This window comes from Panthera uncia, chromosome A2, assembly GCF_023721935.1.
Source record: "Panthera uncia isolate 11264 chromosome A2, Puncia_PCG_1.0, whole genome shotgun sequence".
Taxonomy (NCBI): Eukaryota; Metazoa; Chordata; class Mammalia; order Carnivora; family Felidae; genus Panthera; species Panthera uncia.
In genome coordinates this window covers 72,869,767-72,889,497 of record NC_064816.1, presented here as the reverse complement: position 1 = coordinate 72,889,497, position 19,731 = coordinate 72,869,767, and the positions used below count along the sequence as shown (strand labels likewise).

Sequence of the window (19,731 nt, the reverse complement as noted above, 5' to 3'; positions counted from 1 at the left end):
CGTTTATCAATTTAAATTCGGGTTTTAAACAACCAGACAAAAAAATGTTATAAAAAGCAATTTCCTCACAGAGGGACACGTCTCACCAAAAAATAAAATCGTATCCATCTTTAACACTCCATTGGTTTAAGTACAATTTTGGTCCCTACCTTCCTTCCACTTTAACACTTTCCTTGAGGTGACTACACCATAAAGCAATAATTCGTAATTTGTATTTGTCACTGTGGCTTATTTAAAACGTATTAGGAAAGCACATTAAAAACCAATTCTGAATGTTACCTTACTCCCAATAAGCATTTTATAAAGTTCATTAAGCCAATCAAAGGATTATCCATCATTAAAACATAAAACTAATACCCACCACTTCAGAGAATAACCAGAATTTTAAATGCATACTGCTGGGAGGCACGGCTTCCATATGCCAATAATTTACCTGTGCTCACACCACAAATATAATCAAAGAGCTGATGAACTGGCTTCTGAGTAAGTTCAACCAATTTTCGCAGTGTCTGAAGAGCAACCACACCCCTACAGACAAAAAGGAAGATAAAAATTCCTGTTTCAAGGAAATTAAGTATTGAATAAAACAAGCCTACAAGTTGCTTTTCTAGCTTAGATGCAAACACAAAAATTAGTAACATAAATTAGCATCAGTAAAAACTGCCTGTTTTTAAGATTACTTTCAAAACTCCAGTACTAAACAATGGTATAAAACCTGTGTCATAGCAATGCATTTTTAAATTTACGCTAGTATCTCTTTGAATAAGACTACAAAGATATGCCAATGTAAAATATACTTTTTTAACACGCCAACTGTGGAAAATACTTAAAACCTCCATTCACCAGTTTTGGAATGCCGTATACTGGTGGTTTCTTCTCCCTCCACTATAAGTTGGTTATCTATGCTTCTATATATTTTCGTTTTCTCTACTTTGCTAGTCATACTTTTAAGTTTTCTTTTATTCATTGTTTTTTTTAAACTTTCAACAACTTTAAGATAATGCCCTACATTTAAGATAATTTATGCTGCTGACTTTGCTCATCTCTCGATCTTGGCCAAGGCAGCAAAATGCTTGATGATAAATGTGAAAAATGAAACAGGCTAGAAGGTGTAGGCCAATTCAGGATGTGTGTAACACGTGGACAATTCTTAACACTAGGAAAATATACAGACACAGCAAAATGGTCTAAACCCAATACAAGATGTGGGGCAGAGAATCGTGGTGGTTAGTCAGGGACCACCAAATAAAATTTAGAGTGTCAAACAGGAAATCACTAGAAAATATTCTAAGATTAAAATAGAAAACCAGACAAACAGAGGGTTACTGGAGGGGTGGTGGGAGGGGAGGTGGGCTAAACGGTAAGGAGCATTAAAGAATCTACTGAAATAACTGTTGCACTATATGCTAACTAACTTGGATGTAAATTAAAGAAATAAAAAATAAATAAAATAAAATAAAATTTTAAAAACATATTTTAAAAAATAAATAAAATAGAAAACGAAAGATGCTGATTTTTTTTTAATTTTAAGAAATAATGTGGATTTAAAGAGAGGTAAGAGAAGATAAGATGGCTTATTAAAGAGATACATTATGAAATCAAAGTGAGGGGACATGAAGAATTAGAGACAATGCTAGATAAATATATTTAACAATATGACCACCACTATCATATAAAAAGAAATAAACATGCACATATATACTTGTGCAAGAAAAAAAGATTTGAAAAAATCAAAATATTAAAAATAATCTAGGAATTGTGAGCTACAATTTTTGTTTGCTTTTCTTTACTTTTTTTTTCCTCCCAGGTTTACTTGTATAATCAGGAAGAAAACTATTTTAAAGTGCTGTATTTATAAACTACTTCAGGACAAATTTAAAAGTAAGTATACCTGCCAGGTTGATTCTATCAGCCTAACAGCCTACCAGGCTCTCATATACAAAAGAAATAAAAGATCTGGGTTCTTTTCCTCACAAGCCCTCACACCTTCCTCCTTCCAACATAAACTTCCCATTTTGGCTGCTTTCTCACGATCCCCTACACCGAGGTGTCCCATCAGCAGCACGAGTGACACCTGGGGCTGGACAACTGTGCTGTGGGGGCTGTCCTGTGCGCTGCAAATCATTGTGTTGTACACCTGAAACTGATATAAGTTAATATCTCAATAAATTTTTTTAACCGGAAAAAAAGAAGTCAGGGTCATGATCACTCTTTAAAATAGTACTGTTACTCTTTTTTTTTTTTTTCGTTCCAAGATTTTATTTAAATTCAAGTTAGTTAACATACAGTGTAGTATTGGTTTCAGGAGTAGAATCCAGTGATTCATCACTTACATACAACACCCAATGCTCATCCCAACAAGTGATCTCCTCAATGCCCCCCACCCACCTCCCCTCCAGCAACCCTGTTTGTTCTTTGTACTTAAGAGTCTCTTCTGGTTTGCATCCCCATTTTTCCTTTTCTTCCCCTATGTTCATCTGTTTTGTTTCTTAAATTCCACAAGTGAAATCACATGGTATTTGTCTTTGACTGACTTAATTCGCTTAGCATAATACATTCTAGTTCCATCCACATCACTGACATATACATATATATATACACATGTATATATACATGTGTATATATATATATATATATATACACACACACACACATATACCCCCCCCAAAACACACACACATATATCACATCTTTTTTTTTTTTTTTTTTTTTTTTTTTTTTTAATTTTCTTTAGAGACAAAGGGCATTGAGCAGCAGATAGGGGCAGTGGGAGAAAGAGAATCCTAAGGAGACTCCATGTTCAGTGTGGAGCCTGGCACCGGGCTCAAACCCACAATCCTGGGATCATGACCTGAGCACACCAAGAGTTGGACTCGCCACCAACTCAGCCACCCAGGCACCCCTATAGCACATCTTCTTTGTCCATTCATCAGCTGATGGACATTTGGGCTCTTTCCATAATTTGGCTTTTGTTGGCAGTACAAAATAGCACTGCTACTCTTTATCACTTTGCTTTGTTTTTCTTCATAACACCCATTCCTACCAAAAGTACATTTTTCCCCCCTATTTGTTCTCTTTCCTCCCCTAGAATGCAAGTACCATGAAGACTTGGATTTTGCTTACTGAGTGACCCCAGGATCCAAATCACCGTGCAGAACATGGCAGGCACTCAATACGTTAGCTGACTCGATAAATGATACCATCCTTCCCAAATGCTCTGAACTTAATGGCAGAAGAGGACTGGCTTCTTCCTGCTCCTCAGTGAAGTTCCTTACTCATTCAACTGCCATTCTCCTTACTTCTCATTACTTGGAACCAATTCTATGCACTAGAATGATTCTCTCTAACTCATTACCACTTTATCATATGACTAACGTTCACTTTCTTGAATTTCACTTCCGTAAGAAACATCCAAAAGATCTTCTAAGACTTTTCTCTCCTCAATCAATTCCACCTTCACTTGCCAAATTAGCACTTCTATATTGCTGCGTGAAGCCTTACAGTCAACATGTGCAAAACAGAACTGTCTTTCTCAATAGCAACCACCTCTTCCCATTTCCCTGCGATTCTGTCCCAATCATCCATAGGGTCTACACTTAAGAGTGATCTTGACCTCTTTCAACTATATCCAAACCCCTTTTTCTTCAAAGTTTTCTTACATATTTTTCCTTCCTCCTGCTTCCCACTGCCATCTGAAGTTATTATTTTATTGTCCTCTGCCTAGATTATTAGTCTCTTCTCTCATCATCTACTCCTTCATTCACATTGTGTCATAATTAAAAGAATCTGGCTTGCACACAGGACTTTAGAATTTAACAAAAAGGTCAGGGTAGTACTTGGACATACAAAACAGTAACTGGCAAGGCAGGACTATCAGAGAACAAAATCAGAGAGGCAAAGTAAGCTAAGAACAACAGGCAGGGCATGTACTATGAATTTAAGAGGTAAGAGCAGAGATGGCAGGAAACTAGCACCCAAGCTAGAAAATTTGGGGCGAAAGGCTAACACCAAAGAATCTAACCAACAAGTAGTAAGGAACTAAGAACAAGAAGTATGGATGAACTGCCAGCAGAAAGAATGGAGTTTGATGGTGAAATGACCTCCTGAGCTGAGAATGCTTAGATGGCCCCTGTAGCACCAAAACTGGCATCTACAAGTGAAGATGTAGGGAGTCAGGAAGTTACTGATACAGACTCCTTTTCTAACCATCACTTAATTAAGTGACTAGCTGACTGGTAAACATGGGTAAGATAAATATAATGAAGGAAAGCCGACATTATAAAACATTGCCAAGATTTTAAGAGAATCATGGTTGGTAAATTGTGCTAAATTACCAAAAAGGTCTGAAAAGACCAAACTGAAATAAATACTGGATCAAATTAAACTAAAAGAAAATCCAGGTATATATTCTCTTAGATGGTAAGTAACAAGTTAAGAAAAACTATTTACTGTTTTATTTCAAAAATTTGGTTTTATAACGAAGTAGTTACTATAATTACACAGAATCGGTTAAAAAAATTCCTAAGGCTGAACTAGATCAGCAGATTTAAAACATCATTTTTCTGTGGTGCTTGGGTAGCTCAGTCAGTTAAACATCCGACTCTTGATTTCAGCTCAGGTCATGATCTCACGGTTTGTGGGTTCAAGTCCCGTGTTGGACTCCGCGCTGTCAGCACAGAGCCTGCCTGGGATTCTCTCTCTCCCTCTCTCTCAAAATTAAATAAACTTAAAAGAAAAATCATTTTTCTAGCCTCACCTTGTCCCTCCACCATCAATTGTAAGAATTCGGATTCCTCTTCCTTTCACTGGATCCACGTAGCCAATTAAGGCCAAAATTTCTCTAACTGCAGCCTGAAGAGTTTCATCCTTAATTTGTCTCAATCGTAATAAATATGGAATAATTTTTTCCTGTATTGAGAGAAAAGATACTTTATTGCTTGTGTCAAATCAAGAGTGAAAATGTATGATTATTTTTAACCAACACACGTAGATCAGCACATATAATCACAGTGCTAGCGTTTATTAATTTCTCAGTAACCTTAAATGACTTTTTAACATATTATTAATGTCAATTAATATTCAAGACATATTTTTTCTAATATCTAGGTTAAAAATTAACCTCGAGCCAGATACTTTCTTTAAAAAATACAATGCTTAATAATTAGAAAAAAATATAATTTGCTTAACACAAATTTATGTAGTATTAATTGTTACTGCAAAAGGTTAATAACATTCTAATTACATAAAATATTTTCTCCAAATCCTAAAGAAGATGAAACTGCTTCATAGTAATTACTGGAAATTAAACTTGTTATCAAAAGAAAAACATAAACCATCTTGTGTGCATGGGATATAAGGGTAAGTCATAGTGAAATAAAAATAAATGTCAGTTAATAAATCAAACTAAGGTAGAAGGCAGAAACTTCTATCCCATTACAATAAATTCAAATTTAAATTCATTATAATATGTAAATAATCCATTTAAACAAAACTAGGACTTCAAGATTCCACATGTTCATATTGTTGACCAGAGGCCAAGAGCCTAGATCGTAGGGTTCTACATTGAGTTTGGCAAAGATTCTCTAGGTTCTGTACAGAGAAAGATCTCACCTCGTCAGTACCCCAGGTACTGGGGCAAAGCTGAGTAGCAGCTACACTAGTGCTACGTAACCTTCAGTAAATTAAAAAAAAAAAGAAATCCCAATGTTTCACTCATTTTATTTCTTTTGTATGATAAGTCAAATCTGAACTACTATTGTTCTAAATTCTTTTAGGTTGTGTTTCTGCCCTGGCTAATGTCCGGCTTCAAGGCCCCACTAGAAGAACCTGAACAATGGTAGAGCATGGGAATGTAAATTTCCATTTCTGGTCAGGGTAGGACAGTTTCTTTCCAAGAACTAGAAAAGTTTAATAAAATACAAAAAAAAAAAAAATCTGTTTAAAAGCTGCAGAAGCAATGAGGGCAAGGGAGGCTAAGAATCTGGAGAAGAGATCATGACTCAAAGGGGCATATGCACCCCAATGTTTATAGCAGCACTATCGACAATAGCCAAATTATGGCAAGTGTCCAAATGTCCACTGACTAACGAATGGATGAAGAAGATGTGGTATACGCACACACACACACAATGGAATACTACTTGTATTTTTGGAGAGGAAAAAAGAATGAAAGCTTGCCATTTGCAACAACATCGACGAAACTACAATGTATTATGATAAGTGAAATAAGGCAGAAAAAAGACAAATATCATATGATTTCACTCATATGTGTAATTTAAGAAACACAACAGATGAACATAGGGGAAGGGAAGGAAAAATAAGATAAAAACAGAGCAGGAGGCAAACCAGAAGAGACTTAAATGCAGAGAACAAACTGGGGGTTGCTGGAGGGAAGTTGAGTAGGGGGATGGGCTAAATGGGTGATGGGCTTTAAGGAGGGCATTTGTTGGGTTGAACACTGGGTGTTATATGTAAGTGATGAATCACTGGGTTCTATCCTGAATACTATGTTGTATGTTAACTAACTTGAATTTAAATAAATAAAATTTTAAAACGTGAGCTGACAAACTATAGCTTTTCTTCCCTCGAGGCATTTGATCATTGCGGAAAGAAACAGAAGACTGAAAAACTGGGATTGGTTCAGATAGAGGGCCATAAATGGAAGACAGAGAAACTAGCTGAGTTAAAAGGTAACTCAGAGTGGGAAAATACACTTACAAAAAAGATACATGTAGCTACATTACTATTATATACATTATATGCAATATACTTTCTATGTTATATTATATTTAATATATACTATACATATAAAAACTTCTATCCATAATATATAAAGAAATTCTCCAAATCATAAGAAAAAGCTAGTCAACCCAATGGAAAACGAGAAAGAGCTGGAAGAGGCACTTCACAAAGGAGGTATACAAATGGCCAATAAATAGTGAAAATGGTGCTAAACTTCATAGTTATCAGAGAAACACAATCCAAAGCCACAACTTAATATCGCTAAACATCTATCAAAATGGCTAAAAGAACAACCAGAAGGCTGATACAATTTTGGAAAAAGTATAAAGTGCTATAAACACTTTGCCAAACCATTTGGCAGTACCTGCTAAAGATGAAAAGAGGCATACTTCGTGACCAGGAAACTCCTCTCGGGTATACACTCCCAAAGAATAAAGACCTATATTTTCCAAAAGATATGTCCCGGGAGCACTATTCCTATCCAAAAATGTCCATCATCAGTAATATGGATAAATACATTGCACTATATTCATACCACAGAACACAGCACAGTGAGAGTGTTTCACAACCATACCATAGAAGGTTCTCACAAAAAATGTCAAGTGAAAAATACCTAAAAAGCACATGCTGTATCATTCCATTTGTACAACATGCAGAAAAAAGGCACAACTAATCGACACTGCTCAAAATCAGGAAAACTCGTCAATCCTTTTGGAGACAGTGATTGGAACGGGGCATAGAGGGGCTTTTGGGAGTGCTGCTACCATTCTGTTTCTTATATTGGGTGAGGGTTATATGGATGTTCTCAATTTTTGAAAATTCATGGAGCTGTATGCTTACATACAGTTTTCTGTCCGTGCTATTTTTATAAAAAGTTAGAAAAGGTCACATGAATGATCTTAGGGCCCCTACCAGTCAAAGCAGAGATGAATTCAGCATTCCAAAAAATGGAGGGGGAGAAAAAAATTTATAGTAACACAATTTATGAAAAACTAGTTCATAAGGATAGCTTTTTAAAAATGCCAAAAAACATTCATGTCATCAATGAGGCAGCTTTGAAAGCATCTCTTTACTTTGAAAATTGGTGACTAAGTAGAAAGAAATAAAGCATTTCTCTTGCTTATCCTGTAAAATTGGTCTTTGAGAGTAACCAAATAGCTTTAACTGGTAAAGGAAAGCTCTACTTTTACAAAAGAATGTCAATTACAATGCAGAAAGAGTGACAGAATTAGACATTTATCATTCTGCAACCCTAATGAATTGACTAGTTCTGGGAACAAGCAGGTTAATGGGTGATGGGATCATGGTTCCAGCCTAAATGTCCAATGAGAAGATCAGACTGTCATCTCTCTGATCCGGGGGTCAACATTAGCATTACTAATGGTTTTTCAACCAATTATGTTCTGACATGATACAAGATGAGGCACATGACATCACATACAATGTTCTCTAACAAAAAATTGTTTAACTCAATCAGTTCTTTATATTTAAATTCCAGCGTTCAGGAAATAAAAGGGAAGGAGGAATACGTCAAATAACACCAATGAGCAGGAAGCCAGGCAAATCCAGAAAGCGAGCCATTCTACAAGATAACCAGCCTGGTCTCTTCAATTAGTTTTGAAAATGAGGGAAGGAAGAATAGCGCTATAAGTGACCTGGGGGCAATAACCAAACGGCATGTATGGTCTAGACTGGACCCTCGTTTGGACACTATCAGTTATATAAAGAACCTTTTCAACCTGGGTATAGGATGAGATGAAAATTTACTGATACAGAAAGGTGTACACTATGAACAGAAAAAAAAATTTTAAAGTTTAAAAAAGGTTATAAAACAGTACATATACAATGACTTTATTTTGGTATATTAAATATACACAGAACAATTTCTAGAAAAATCTTGTGGTAGGCCTTACTAACGCTTCCCAGTATCCAGTTTGCTCCTCCTTCCTGGCACACAAAGGCAGTACTTCTAAAGCAGGATAAGTAAGTTCTGAGTAGAAGAAGCCTGTGGCACTTTCTGCTGAAATACTCTCTTACCTGCTAGAGTCATCATGGAGGAGGCCTCATATGGAGACAGAGAACAAGATCAAAGTAGCCACCACACGCACGTTCACTGTCCTGGAGAGTCACCTAAACCCCCAGGCGACGTTGCACAAGGGACAAATAAGTTTCTGTTGTGTTAAACCACTTAGGTTTTGGTATTGTTTGTTATTAAGTTTAAGTCAGCTTCCTCTGATTAATACAAAGTGACATCAATACACTTACAGCAGTAATCTCTGGGTAGCAGAAATATGTCATTTTTTTTTTTAAATGTTAAGGAATGCCTTTTTTTTTTTGTTTATTTACTTTTTTTTTTGCAGGTTTTTTTTTTTTTTTAACGTTTATTTATTTTTGAGACAGAGAGAGACAGAGCATGAATGGGGGAGGGTCAGAAAGAGGGAGACACAGAATCCGAAACAGGCTCCAGTCTCTGAGCTGTCAGCACAGAGCGTGACATGGGGCTCGAACCCACAAACTGCGAGATCATGACCTGAGCCGAAGTCGGACGCTCAACCGACTGAGCCACCCAGGCGCCCCTTAAACCACAAAAATATTTAAATAAAAAAAAATGAAAGGCTTTGCTTTCTCCATCTTAGAAAGTGTATTCGTATTCTTATTCTGAGACAAAACCAGATTCAATAAATTAGAATTACCTTGACAGCCACTCCTTTTCCCTCAGGAAATTCTAGGAGATGAAAAGTCAGTTCTTCAACCCTGTTAATGCAGAGCTTTGGGTCAGCTGTTCTTCTCAACGCTTGGACTAATGCCCGGGTTCTGTTATCAATACTCACTCTTGCAATAATCTATAAAAACATGTTAAAATATAGATGAGTAGAATATGAAACTGCTCTAGTAATATCAACAAATGACTGAAGTTCCTTAGGTCCCATAGGGAAATGAAACTTAGGAATTGGACAAACATGAGAACTTCAAGCGACACTGGTAACAACTTGCCTTTTCTCGCTGAAGAGATAACCGCTTTTTCTCCTCCGCATTTTTGTCTTTGCTGACAGGTTGCTCGGCTTTAACAGCCTCCTCCTGTTCTTCCGGCTGACTCTTCGAATCATACTTCAATTTGGGGACAAGTCCACCAATATAACCACCTACTAAAGCTTGTACACCTTCAGTGGGACGAGAAAGAAAGTTAGCAATACTTTGTTTAGTAGAAACTGGAAGTGCCTCGGGTGTTCCACCGGGACTTGCAGGCTTGTCCTCAGAACATAAGGAAGATTCTGAATCTAGCTTATCCCTCAGGGAGCCAGGATCTGGAGAGCTAGATTTCCCTTCTTCAACCTTTGTATCTTCAAGTTCCGATTTGTCCTGGAAACGTTTACTTTCTTTTTTTTGAGGCATTCTTTCCTCACGTTTGAAGTATGAATTAATATGACTTGATAAAAAGTAGAATGACTCTCCAAATTTTGTGGTTATACTACGCGTGTAACGAAACAGGCTTTGTTTACCTAGATCTTCATCTAGAACACGACTTTCCTTTTCCGAAAAAGAAGTATCTTCTGATTTGTTGCTATACTTTTTCAGAGATTTGATGGCTTGTTTAATGTTTTTCTGTTTTAACCAGCCACCATCTGATACTTTTCTTAATATTCGAGAACTTGGCTTAAATTGAGCTAAACGTGAGATCATTTCATTCTGAGTGCCAAAAACAGCCTTTGAAACAGAGTTCAAAGTACTTTTAATACGGGACATACGAATGCCCACTTTTGTTAGTCCCTTGGGGGCAGAAGTGCTAAGTTTCAAAATTCCAATATGTAAACCATGGTGGCTTGGAGAGGAACAGTGCCTGCTGCAAGAATGTGCTTCACTTTTGGTCCATTTACATCTTATTTTGCTTGTATGAAAACCTCTTTGTAGATTGACGTGGCTTATCCTCCAGTAATGTTTAGGTGAGCACAAGAAATGCAGTTGCTTGCTTCTCTGCTTCCCACAAAGACTTCTTGCATTACTAAGGAGGTAAATATAATATATATCTGTAGTCAAATTAATAGACATAACTTACAAATCATTTATTTTCTATATGTTATGATTTTCACTTCATTCCTGAATGCTTCATTTAAGAAATGCCATAATTCATGGTCTTACCTGAAATGGCAAGAAAAAAAAATTAGGATTCAAGGTAAAATGGAAACCGGGTGTAAGATAAAATACATTTCTGCTCGAACTAAACTCAGCAGCTTGTCTCAAAAGAAGACAGAGTAATGCATTTCCATTACAGATAGCGCAGATTTGACTTTTAAGCTAACCGAAAACAATTCATTTGTCAGTGCAGCAATCAAAGAAAGAAGAAAGTCAATAGTAGGATGTTTGATAAGAACTAATTTAGGGAAGCTACCCAATACATAAGTTTTCCTACAACACATAACTGAATACGCAGTTTAGATACTATGCTGTTTTTTCTTCCTTATTGTTAAAGTCTTGACTGGTTTACGTGACACTAGATGTTGAGTTCTTTTTTAAAGAGTCAAGTCTTCTACTACCTCGTTCACTGCAAACATTTATAGAATATTTGATCTATACCAGACATGGTGCTAGATGCTGAGACCACAAAGACAAACAGGATAAGAGGGAACTCTCGGTCTAGAGATACAGATAGCCATGTAGAAAACACTTCGCTCTCTACTTATGTTTATTAAATCAAAGAAGTTTGACTAGAAGAAGCTATGTGCCACATCTAACAGACCAGGGGTCACCTAAGAATAAATACAAACAGTGAAATTACAAAAACATCCTCACCACACCAAATAAAAATACCAATTTTAAACAGATTATTTTGTTCTTTTAATTGGTAAAAATGTAAATGGTTGATAATATCCAGCATCGATAATGGCCTGGAGAAATAGGACACATAGGGCTATTTGACAGTATCTAATGAAATTTTAAATACTATCTATAGAAATTTTAAAGGCACAAATTTCTTGACCAGCAATTCCAATATTAAAAATCTATTAAGAATCCTACAGAAATACTTGCCTAAGAGTGCCAAAGTATGTAAACCCTTTCCCTAATGCATTGCTTGAAATAATAAAACAATGAAAAACTCTAAAGGTCTTCTAACAAGGAATGGTTAAATAAATTAAGTCACATACATACAACAAAGTGGGTACCATATAACGTGATGCAGCAGTTAAAGGAAACCAGGTGATCTGCATATCTTCCATAAGCACTACAGTGAAAAAGGCAAGCTGCTATACACATGCTATACATATGTGGAGATACAAGGAGGCAGATACGTAGCTACTACATAATGAAAGAAAACAAAACCTATATGTGCCATTTAAATCTGTGGCTACACACACACACACACACACACACACACACACACACACACACACACAGATTCTGAAAGGATAGGTACCAGGTTTTTTGTTTTTTTTTTTTTGACATTTATTTATTTTGACAGAGAGAGAGAGAGAGAGAGAGACAGAGCATGAGTGGGGGAGGAGCAGAGAGAGAGGAAAACAGAATCTGAAGCAGGTTCCATCCAGGCTCTGAGCTGTCAGCACAGAGCCTGACGTGGGGCTCGAACCCACAAACCATAAGATCATGACCTGAGCTGAAGTCAGGCTTAACCGACTGAGCCACCCAAGCGCCCTGAGCACCAGTTTATTTATTCTTATGAACTGAGGAGTGAGATCCAAAGAGAACAAGGAGAAGCGCTTTTCCTTTTTCCTTTTGTGTTGTCTGAATTTTTCTTACAATAAGCATGTATTGTTACTTTTGTAACCATGTCAATGGTGAGAAGAGATATCCAGGTAAGGGGGGGGGGGACAAAAAAACCACACTAAAAACTGGACAAAGGTAAAAAGGAATACATGAAGTGGAAAGCTGAGAAAGAGAGAATTTTAGATAATGTGAAAAAATAAACACAAACACAAAAAAAGCATTTAAGAAAGCATATACAGGGGCTCCTTTGTGGTTTAGTTGGTTTGGCGTCTGACTCTAGATTTTGGCTCAGGTCATGATCCCAGGGTTATGGGATTGAGCCACGCTGGGCTCCCTGCTGAGCTTGGAGCCTGCTTACGATTTTTTTTCTCTCTCTCTCTACCCCTCTCTTCTGTTCACACACTCACTCTCTCTCTCTCTAAAATAAAAGAAGGAAGGAAGGAAGGAAGGAAAAGAGGAAGAAAGGAAGAAAACACAGTATAAGCAAAAATGGCAAGCAGTCTAGTTTCACTCCAGGACCTACAGAGAACAATGAGGGAGAGGTAGAACATGACATTGCAAAGATAGTTTGGGCCAGATTATGCAAAGTCTTACAAATCTTGCCAAGGAGATTAAAGATCAAACTGTCAATAAAGTATTTTAAGCAAAGGAAGGACACTAGAAAGGTGATTCCAGCAGATCTCTGAAAGAATGGAATAGACAAGACTGAGAAAGATAGAAACCCAGAACCTACTGTTGACTGTTCAGATTACAGTCTGAACTGTCCTATCTAATATGTCCTATCCGAACATATTATTTTAAAATACCCAATTTTACAGAGAGGAAAAGAGAAAAGAAACCAACCTGTCTGCCTCCCAGGTTTTCCTGAAGTCCTCAGGACTTGCAGTCAATGAAAGCCGAATTAACACAAAATCCCCACAATCCCCAGCACAGAAAAATACTTGATAAAATGCAATTAAAGTCGTTGTGAATAAAACGCCATGCTCAAAACCGATAATGGACTCCTCCTACTCAACAACACAAAATCAAATAACCCAATTTAAAAATGGGCAAAGAACTCGAATAGACATTTCTCTAAAGACCATATACAAATGGTCAACAAGCATAGGAAAAGATGCTCAACATCACTGATCATCAGAGAAATGTAAATCAAATGAGATACCACTTCAGACGCATTTGGATGGCTAGGATTAAAAACAAACAAACAGAAAATGACAAGTGTTGACAGAGACGTGGAGAATTCAGAATCCTTGAGCACTGTTGGTGGGACCGTACAATGGAGCAGCTGCTATGAAAAACAGTACTCTGGTTCCCCAAAATATTAAAAATAGAAGTATCCTCTGATCCAGCAAACCTACTTCTCGGTATATACCCAAAAGAATTGCAAGCAGGGTCTCAAAGAGGTATCTGCACACCTCTGTTCACAGCAGCACACAATAGCAGAAGTGGAAACAACTCAAACATTTATGGACAGATAAAGAGATAGACAAAATGTGGTATTTACATACAATGGAATATTATTCGGCCTTTAAAAAGAAGGAAATCCTATCACATGCTATAATAGGCATGAACCCTGAGGACATCTGAAGTAAAATAAGCCATCACAAAAGGACAAATACTGTATGATTCCACTTTATAAAGTATCTAGAGTTATTCAAATTCATAGCTATGAAAAGCAGAATGGTGGTCCCTAGGGTTTGGGGGAATGGGGTAAAAGGGGATGTTCAATGGGTACAGAGTTTCAGTTCTGCAAAACAAAAAAGTACTGGAGATCTGTTTTGCAACAGTATGAATGTACTTAATGCCACTGGACCAGACACTTAAAAATGGTTATGATGGTAGATTTTATAATATGTGTTTTCATGATAACATAAAACAACCCCAATAGTGGTAAATCCATAATTGAGAAATCACAAGCCTGTATCTTCTTCAGTCGCATTGCCTTGAAAGGTACACAGACCCCAAGCAAATGAAAACTAGTCAGAGCAGGTGAACCCCAAGGGGCCTCAGCAGAGTCAACTAAAACTACCACAAAAGGACACTTCCACAATCAGGGCAAATGGGCTATTTTACTTGACGTGATCAGGAGAACTGAGCTGGCATTTTACTGGAGACCTGAATTAAGGAAAAAAGCAAATTATTAAGAGTATCTGAGAAAAAAGCATTCGAGGCAAATGAAAAAGTAACCAAGATTTTGGAGACAGTAATAAGTTCTGTCTACTCAAGAATAAGCAAGAAGGGGCACCTGGGTAGCTCAGTTGGTTAAGCATCCGACTTGGGCTCAGGTCATGATCTCATGATTCATGATTTCAAGCCCCACGTCAGGCTCTGTACTGACAGCCCAGAGCCTGGAGCCTGCTTCGAGTCCTGTGACTCCCTCTCTCTCTGTCCCTCCGCTGCTTATGCATGCTCTCTTTCTCTCAAAAATAAACAAACATTAAAAAAAAAAAAAAAAAAAAAAAGCAAAAAAAACCAGGGGGCTGAAACAAAAAAAAAAAAAACAAAAACAAAAAACAAAACAAAACAAAACAAACAGGGAAAATGGTGGAAAAATGGGCCCAAGAGTCAAACAGAAGGCAGAGCTACAAGCCTAGACCACGGTAAGGGGTCTGCATTGTTACTTTCCAATGCTCTAACTCTCATGAATTATGAATACACCTAACAATAAGGCACCAAAATACAGTATATGAAGCTTAAAAAAAAAAAAGAGGAACAATTACAGGAAGACTAGACAATTTCATGATCATAACATTTTAATACACCTCTCTAGATACCACAAATATCAAGCAAAAATTAATAAACATAGAGAATTGTCAACAAAATCAACAAGCTTCATTTAACTGCTCCCAAACCACAACACTAGTAAATGCACATCAAAGTTTTGAGAGTAAATTCGGCTAGAACAAAAGTTAGACTGCAAAAAGGTAAAGAGAAGAATGTCAAGTGGGCAGTGCCATCATTTACTGAGAAAAGAGAGGGAAAGACTTGAGTACCTATTTATAGGGTAGAATAAATTCAGTGGAGGAATAAATAGAATAGAAAGGTTTAGACCAACCTCTAGGATATGGAACCGCATTTTAACTAGAGGAAATAAGGGAATTGCTAGGTGGAGGCTCGACTGAGGATGGAAAGAATGAATCTACACAGGACTTCCCTTAGTTATAGCAATAATGCAGTCATAAAGGGACAAGGATTGAATTAAGGTAATGGCACTGCACTGGACAAAGGGTTGCTGGAGAAAGGACTCGGTAACAGGGAAGAATGGGGTAAGGAGAAGATGTCAAGACAACTCAAGTGTTTTTATTCAGAGACACAGAGAGAATACCATTAGTGAATACGAGATAACTGGGAAGGGGGCCAATTTAATGTGAGAGGAAAATCTCTGGGATTTACAGGGTGAAGTAACAGTGGAACATTCAAACAGAAATGCACTACAGGAACACAGGCTGGAGTTACCAGCACGGTGACAGCTGAAAACATAAGACTGGATTTACCAAAAAAAGGTTTATAGTAATAATACTTGAGAATTTGGGATTCACAGAGCCTGATTAAATTTCCTCTTCCTTGAAAACTGGTTATTTGCATATATATATATATACACTACATTCTCCATAATGGTTCAGGATATTTATGAGCCTACTAAAGAATTCCCTGGATTTGAAATTTTATAACTCGGGGCACCTGGGCGGCTCAGTAAGTTAAGTGGCAGTGAGTTCAAGTCCCGCATCAGGCTCTGTGCTGACAGCTCGGAGCCTGGAGCCTGCTTCGGATTCTGTGTCTCCCTCTCTCTCTGTGTCCCTCCCCTGCTCGCGTGCTGTCTCTCTTTCTCTCTCTCTCTCAAAAATAAACATTTAAAAAAAACCCTGAAAGTTTAAAACTCTGGTTTTAGTAGTTTCTTTAGAGAGAAGAACAAGGGTAGAGCCTTGACTGTGAGGAAATCTTGTAGGAAACAAAAAAAAACGCAGGAGAAAAGATACCCTGAAAAAAACAGGGTAATGGAAACCAATATAACATCAAGGCATAAAAAACTGGATGATGCACAAAGTAAAATATAAAACGTAGGAGTGAGAGATTATAACTAAGACATGGCAGGAAGGTGTCCAGGCCTAAGAGTTCTAACTCTGACCTTTTTACAACTATGTGTCCCACAAGGGAGGCAATATGTACCCTACAGCACAATTCCTTTCTCATTACTGAGCAAAACAACTCAGGACAAGCTGTACTTTTACCAATTTTGCATGTGAACCCGATAAATACATAGTCAACTGATCTTTTCCCTCAACATCCCTATAAAAAGATACTCTCTCAAGATTTTAATATAGATCGACGGCAGAAATGGAAAAAAAAAAGCAAGACAACACTGATAAAAAGTCTGACCAATAAAAATTATGAAATAAGAACATGTTCTTATGTTGAAAGTACACATAAATTACGCAATTTAACAAAACGTCAATGGGCTCGTGAGAGGCATAAACTCTCACTCACAGTTTAACATACTTTTTTTTTAACTGTCGGATTTAAAAATTCTTAACTTTCCAGTTTCCCCGATACAATGAAGCATACTTTTGTCAGTCTGAAATCCCAGCAACTAGGACTAGAGAACCAAAAAAACACCACCTTCAATAAGACAGTCCCTTCCGGGCATTTCTTCTGTTTCTCCTAGAAGGCCCCACTTTTCTTTAAAGTTATCACTGTACTAGGCGTAGAAGCCAGGTTTCTCTCAGCGTAATGACAGAAATGACAATGACGAGGAGCGCTGCAACACAATGATTCATACAGTTTCATCTTTTAAAGGGCACACACCCGAAAGTGCCGAAGCAACGGCAGTGGAGGGAGGGAGTTAAATGCGGATGGGGTTAAAAAGAAATCGCTGGTAAATAAAAATATCACGCAGGAGAATGAGCCGGTGCACCGACAGTCGAGAACGGTGCAGAATAGGGAAACCGTTTTGACAGTCCCCAGCGAACTGATGGACAACCCTACAGCCCAGGGGCCGCCGAAACACACTCGGGGTCTCCAGGCTGGGAGCGGTGGGGGTGGGGCAGGAAGCGAGGGGCGGGACCAGGGAAACCAAAACAGTTCGCGGGTCCTTGCCAGCAAAACCCGCGGGGGCCGCAGGGGCAGGCACCGCGCACCAATCAGCCCGGCGTCCGCGGCTCCTTCCGGTGCCCGGCCGCCTTTTGGAACCTCACTCCCGGGAAGCCGGGCGTCTCCCCGCCCTCTTACTCTGCAAGTGCCCTCCGAGGACAGAGAAGGGCCGGACAAGTGCCCCGGGGCGACCAAACTGCCCTCTTCCCTATCCGGTCGTCCCGCCTCCGTCCCCCAGCCGCCACTTACCGGGATGCAGGCCGCAACTACTTGGGCGGCAGTGGCGACGCGCCTCTTCCCGGCGAGGACGTCCACTCCAGCCGGCCCGCATCAGCTGAGCTTCCAACACAAACAGAAAAGCAGCGGCCGCGGCACCACCCCCACAGCTCCGTCCCGCCCCTGCGGAAGTGACGCACGCGCGGACCGCGTCTACCCGCCGGTCCGGGAGGAGCCCCTTCGCAGGGCTCGGGCCTCGGCCTCTCTGTCAGTCGCGGGTCCCCTCTCTGAGGCATGCGCAATGGAGCAAGAGTGGGCGCGGGGCGGGAGACGTGCGTGCGTGCACGCGCCTGCGTGTGCTGGGGGAGGCGGAGCTGGGTGGTGGGCTTGGGGGTTGTCACTGTGCTCGGTGTGCTTCTCTGCAGGTCTCAGCTTCCATCTCCAAGTCCCTGAGGGTCCTTTCCGCGCGCTGTCCAATCCGCGGAGCTGGGGGCTACGTTACCAGCTGCCGGGAGGGCGGTGAGCGGCGTGGGCCGCGATTCTTTCCCCTCCTACTCGCCGTTCCTGGGCTTGGCCACCGCGTGAAGTACTGGAAAACGCTTCCACCTAATACTATCATTTTGGAAGTTAGCCTGGGACGTTAGCATATGCATCCCACAAAAGGTCCCACGCTTTACGCTTCTGTTTTTCGAATTCTGACATTGTATGCCTACCACGGGAGCGAGCAATCTGCAGCCCTTAGGGCAAATACGGACCCCTGGCTGTTTTTGTACATCCGTGAGCTGAAATGCCTTTTACATTTGATGGTTAAAAAATTAAAAACATTTTGGAACACGTGGCCACAACATGAAATTCAAATTGAAGTGTACATTAAAAAAAAGGTTTTAGGAGAACACAGTCGTGCTCGTTCCTTTGTATGTCAAGCAGCTTTCATGCTACAGCAGTGAGTGTGGGTAGTCACAACAGCTTCCTTTATTCTCTTGAACTGATTTTGCAATTAAATTGAGGTTAGGAAACACAGAAAGTAGGCTGTATTGGACTCCAACCTTAAAATGTTACAAAGACTTAGATTCTTCCCTTCTGGCTCACCATGTTTTAGCTTGCTGTAAAGCTATTGTAAAATCTTTAAGGAAAGAATTGTATGAGCTATCAGACATGGTGTGTGTGTGTATATATATATATACACACACATATATATATATACACACACACACACACACACATATATATATATATATATATATATATATATATACATACATACACACACCCGAAATAATTTTTTTTTAGTTAAGGCAAGGAAGCCATCTTGCTAGGCTCTTGGGGCACAGTTAGCTGGGTTGCCTACATCACAACGCGTGGTAAAACCCCTGAAGCACATAATCCACGTTATTTAGCTATACAATAGTTAAAAGATGTATGTGACACATAAAACTTTAGAGGTGTTTGGAAGTAACTTTAGTTCTGGAGCGATGTTTCTCCCCATTGTTAAAAAAACAATGATTCTTACACTTCCTCTGTAAGGAGGACTTTATTCAGGGCTATTGCTGTAGGTGTCAAGACTATTGTTGGGGCGCCTGGGTGGCGCAGTCGGTTAAGCGTCCGACTTCAGCCAGGTCACGATCTCGCGGTCCGTGAGTTCGAGCCCCGCGTCAGGCTCTGGGCTGATGGCTCGGAGCCTGGAGCCTGTTTCCGATTCTGTGTCTCCCTCTCTCTCTGCCTCTCCCCCGTTCATGCTCTGTCTCTCTCTGTCCCAAAAAAAAAAAAAAAAAAAAAAAAAAAACGTTGAAAAAAAAAGACTATTGCAATAGCGGAGAGAGATTGGGCTCAACTGTGAATACAACAAAGACAGCTGAAGATGTATAGCCAAGGAGCAGAGAGAGGGGTCAGTGGATAGAAAATTACTAAGGACATCAAGGTTAGAGGTGATTCTTGCTAAACTGATTTCACAGGATTCTTGCTGAAGAC

The 19,731-nt window shown here is 39.1% G+C and overlaps 1 protein-coding gene across 1 annotated transcript in view; it reads right to left on the bottom strand.

The window, feature by feature from the left end:
- PNPLA8 (patatin like phospholipase domain containing 8) overlaps positions 1–17,877 on the bottom strand; it is a 44,184-nt gene extending 26,307 nt beyond the window's left edge. Inside the window, exons 1-5 of the mRNA XM_049641326.1 lie at positions 17,797–17,877; positions 9,736–10,878; positions 9,435–9,584; positions 4,757–4,908; positions 434–528 (exon numbers count right to left, since the gene is read on the bottom strand). Coding sequence (XP_049497283.1) covers positions 434–528; positions 4,757–4,908; positions 9,435–9,584; positions 9,736–10,788 — 1,450 coding nt within the window. The 5' untranslated portion in view covers positions 10,789–10,878; positions 17,797–17,877. The remainder of the gene's footprint in view (positions 1–433; positions 529–4,756; positions 4,909–9,434; positions 9,585–9,735; positions 10,879–17,796) is intronic.
- Between the last annotated feature and the right edge of the window lie 1,854 nt (positions 17,878–19,731).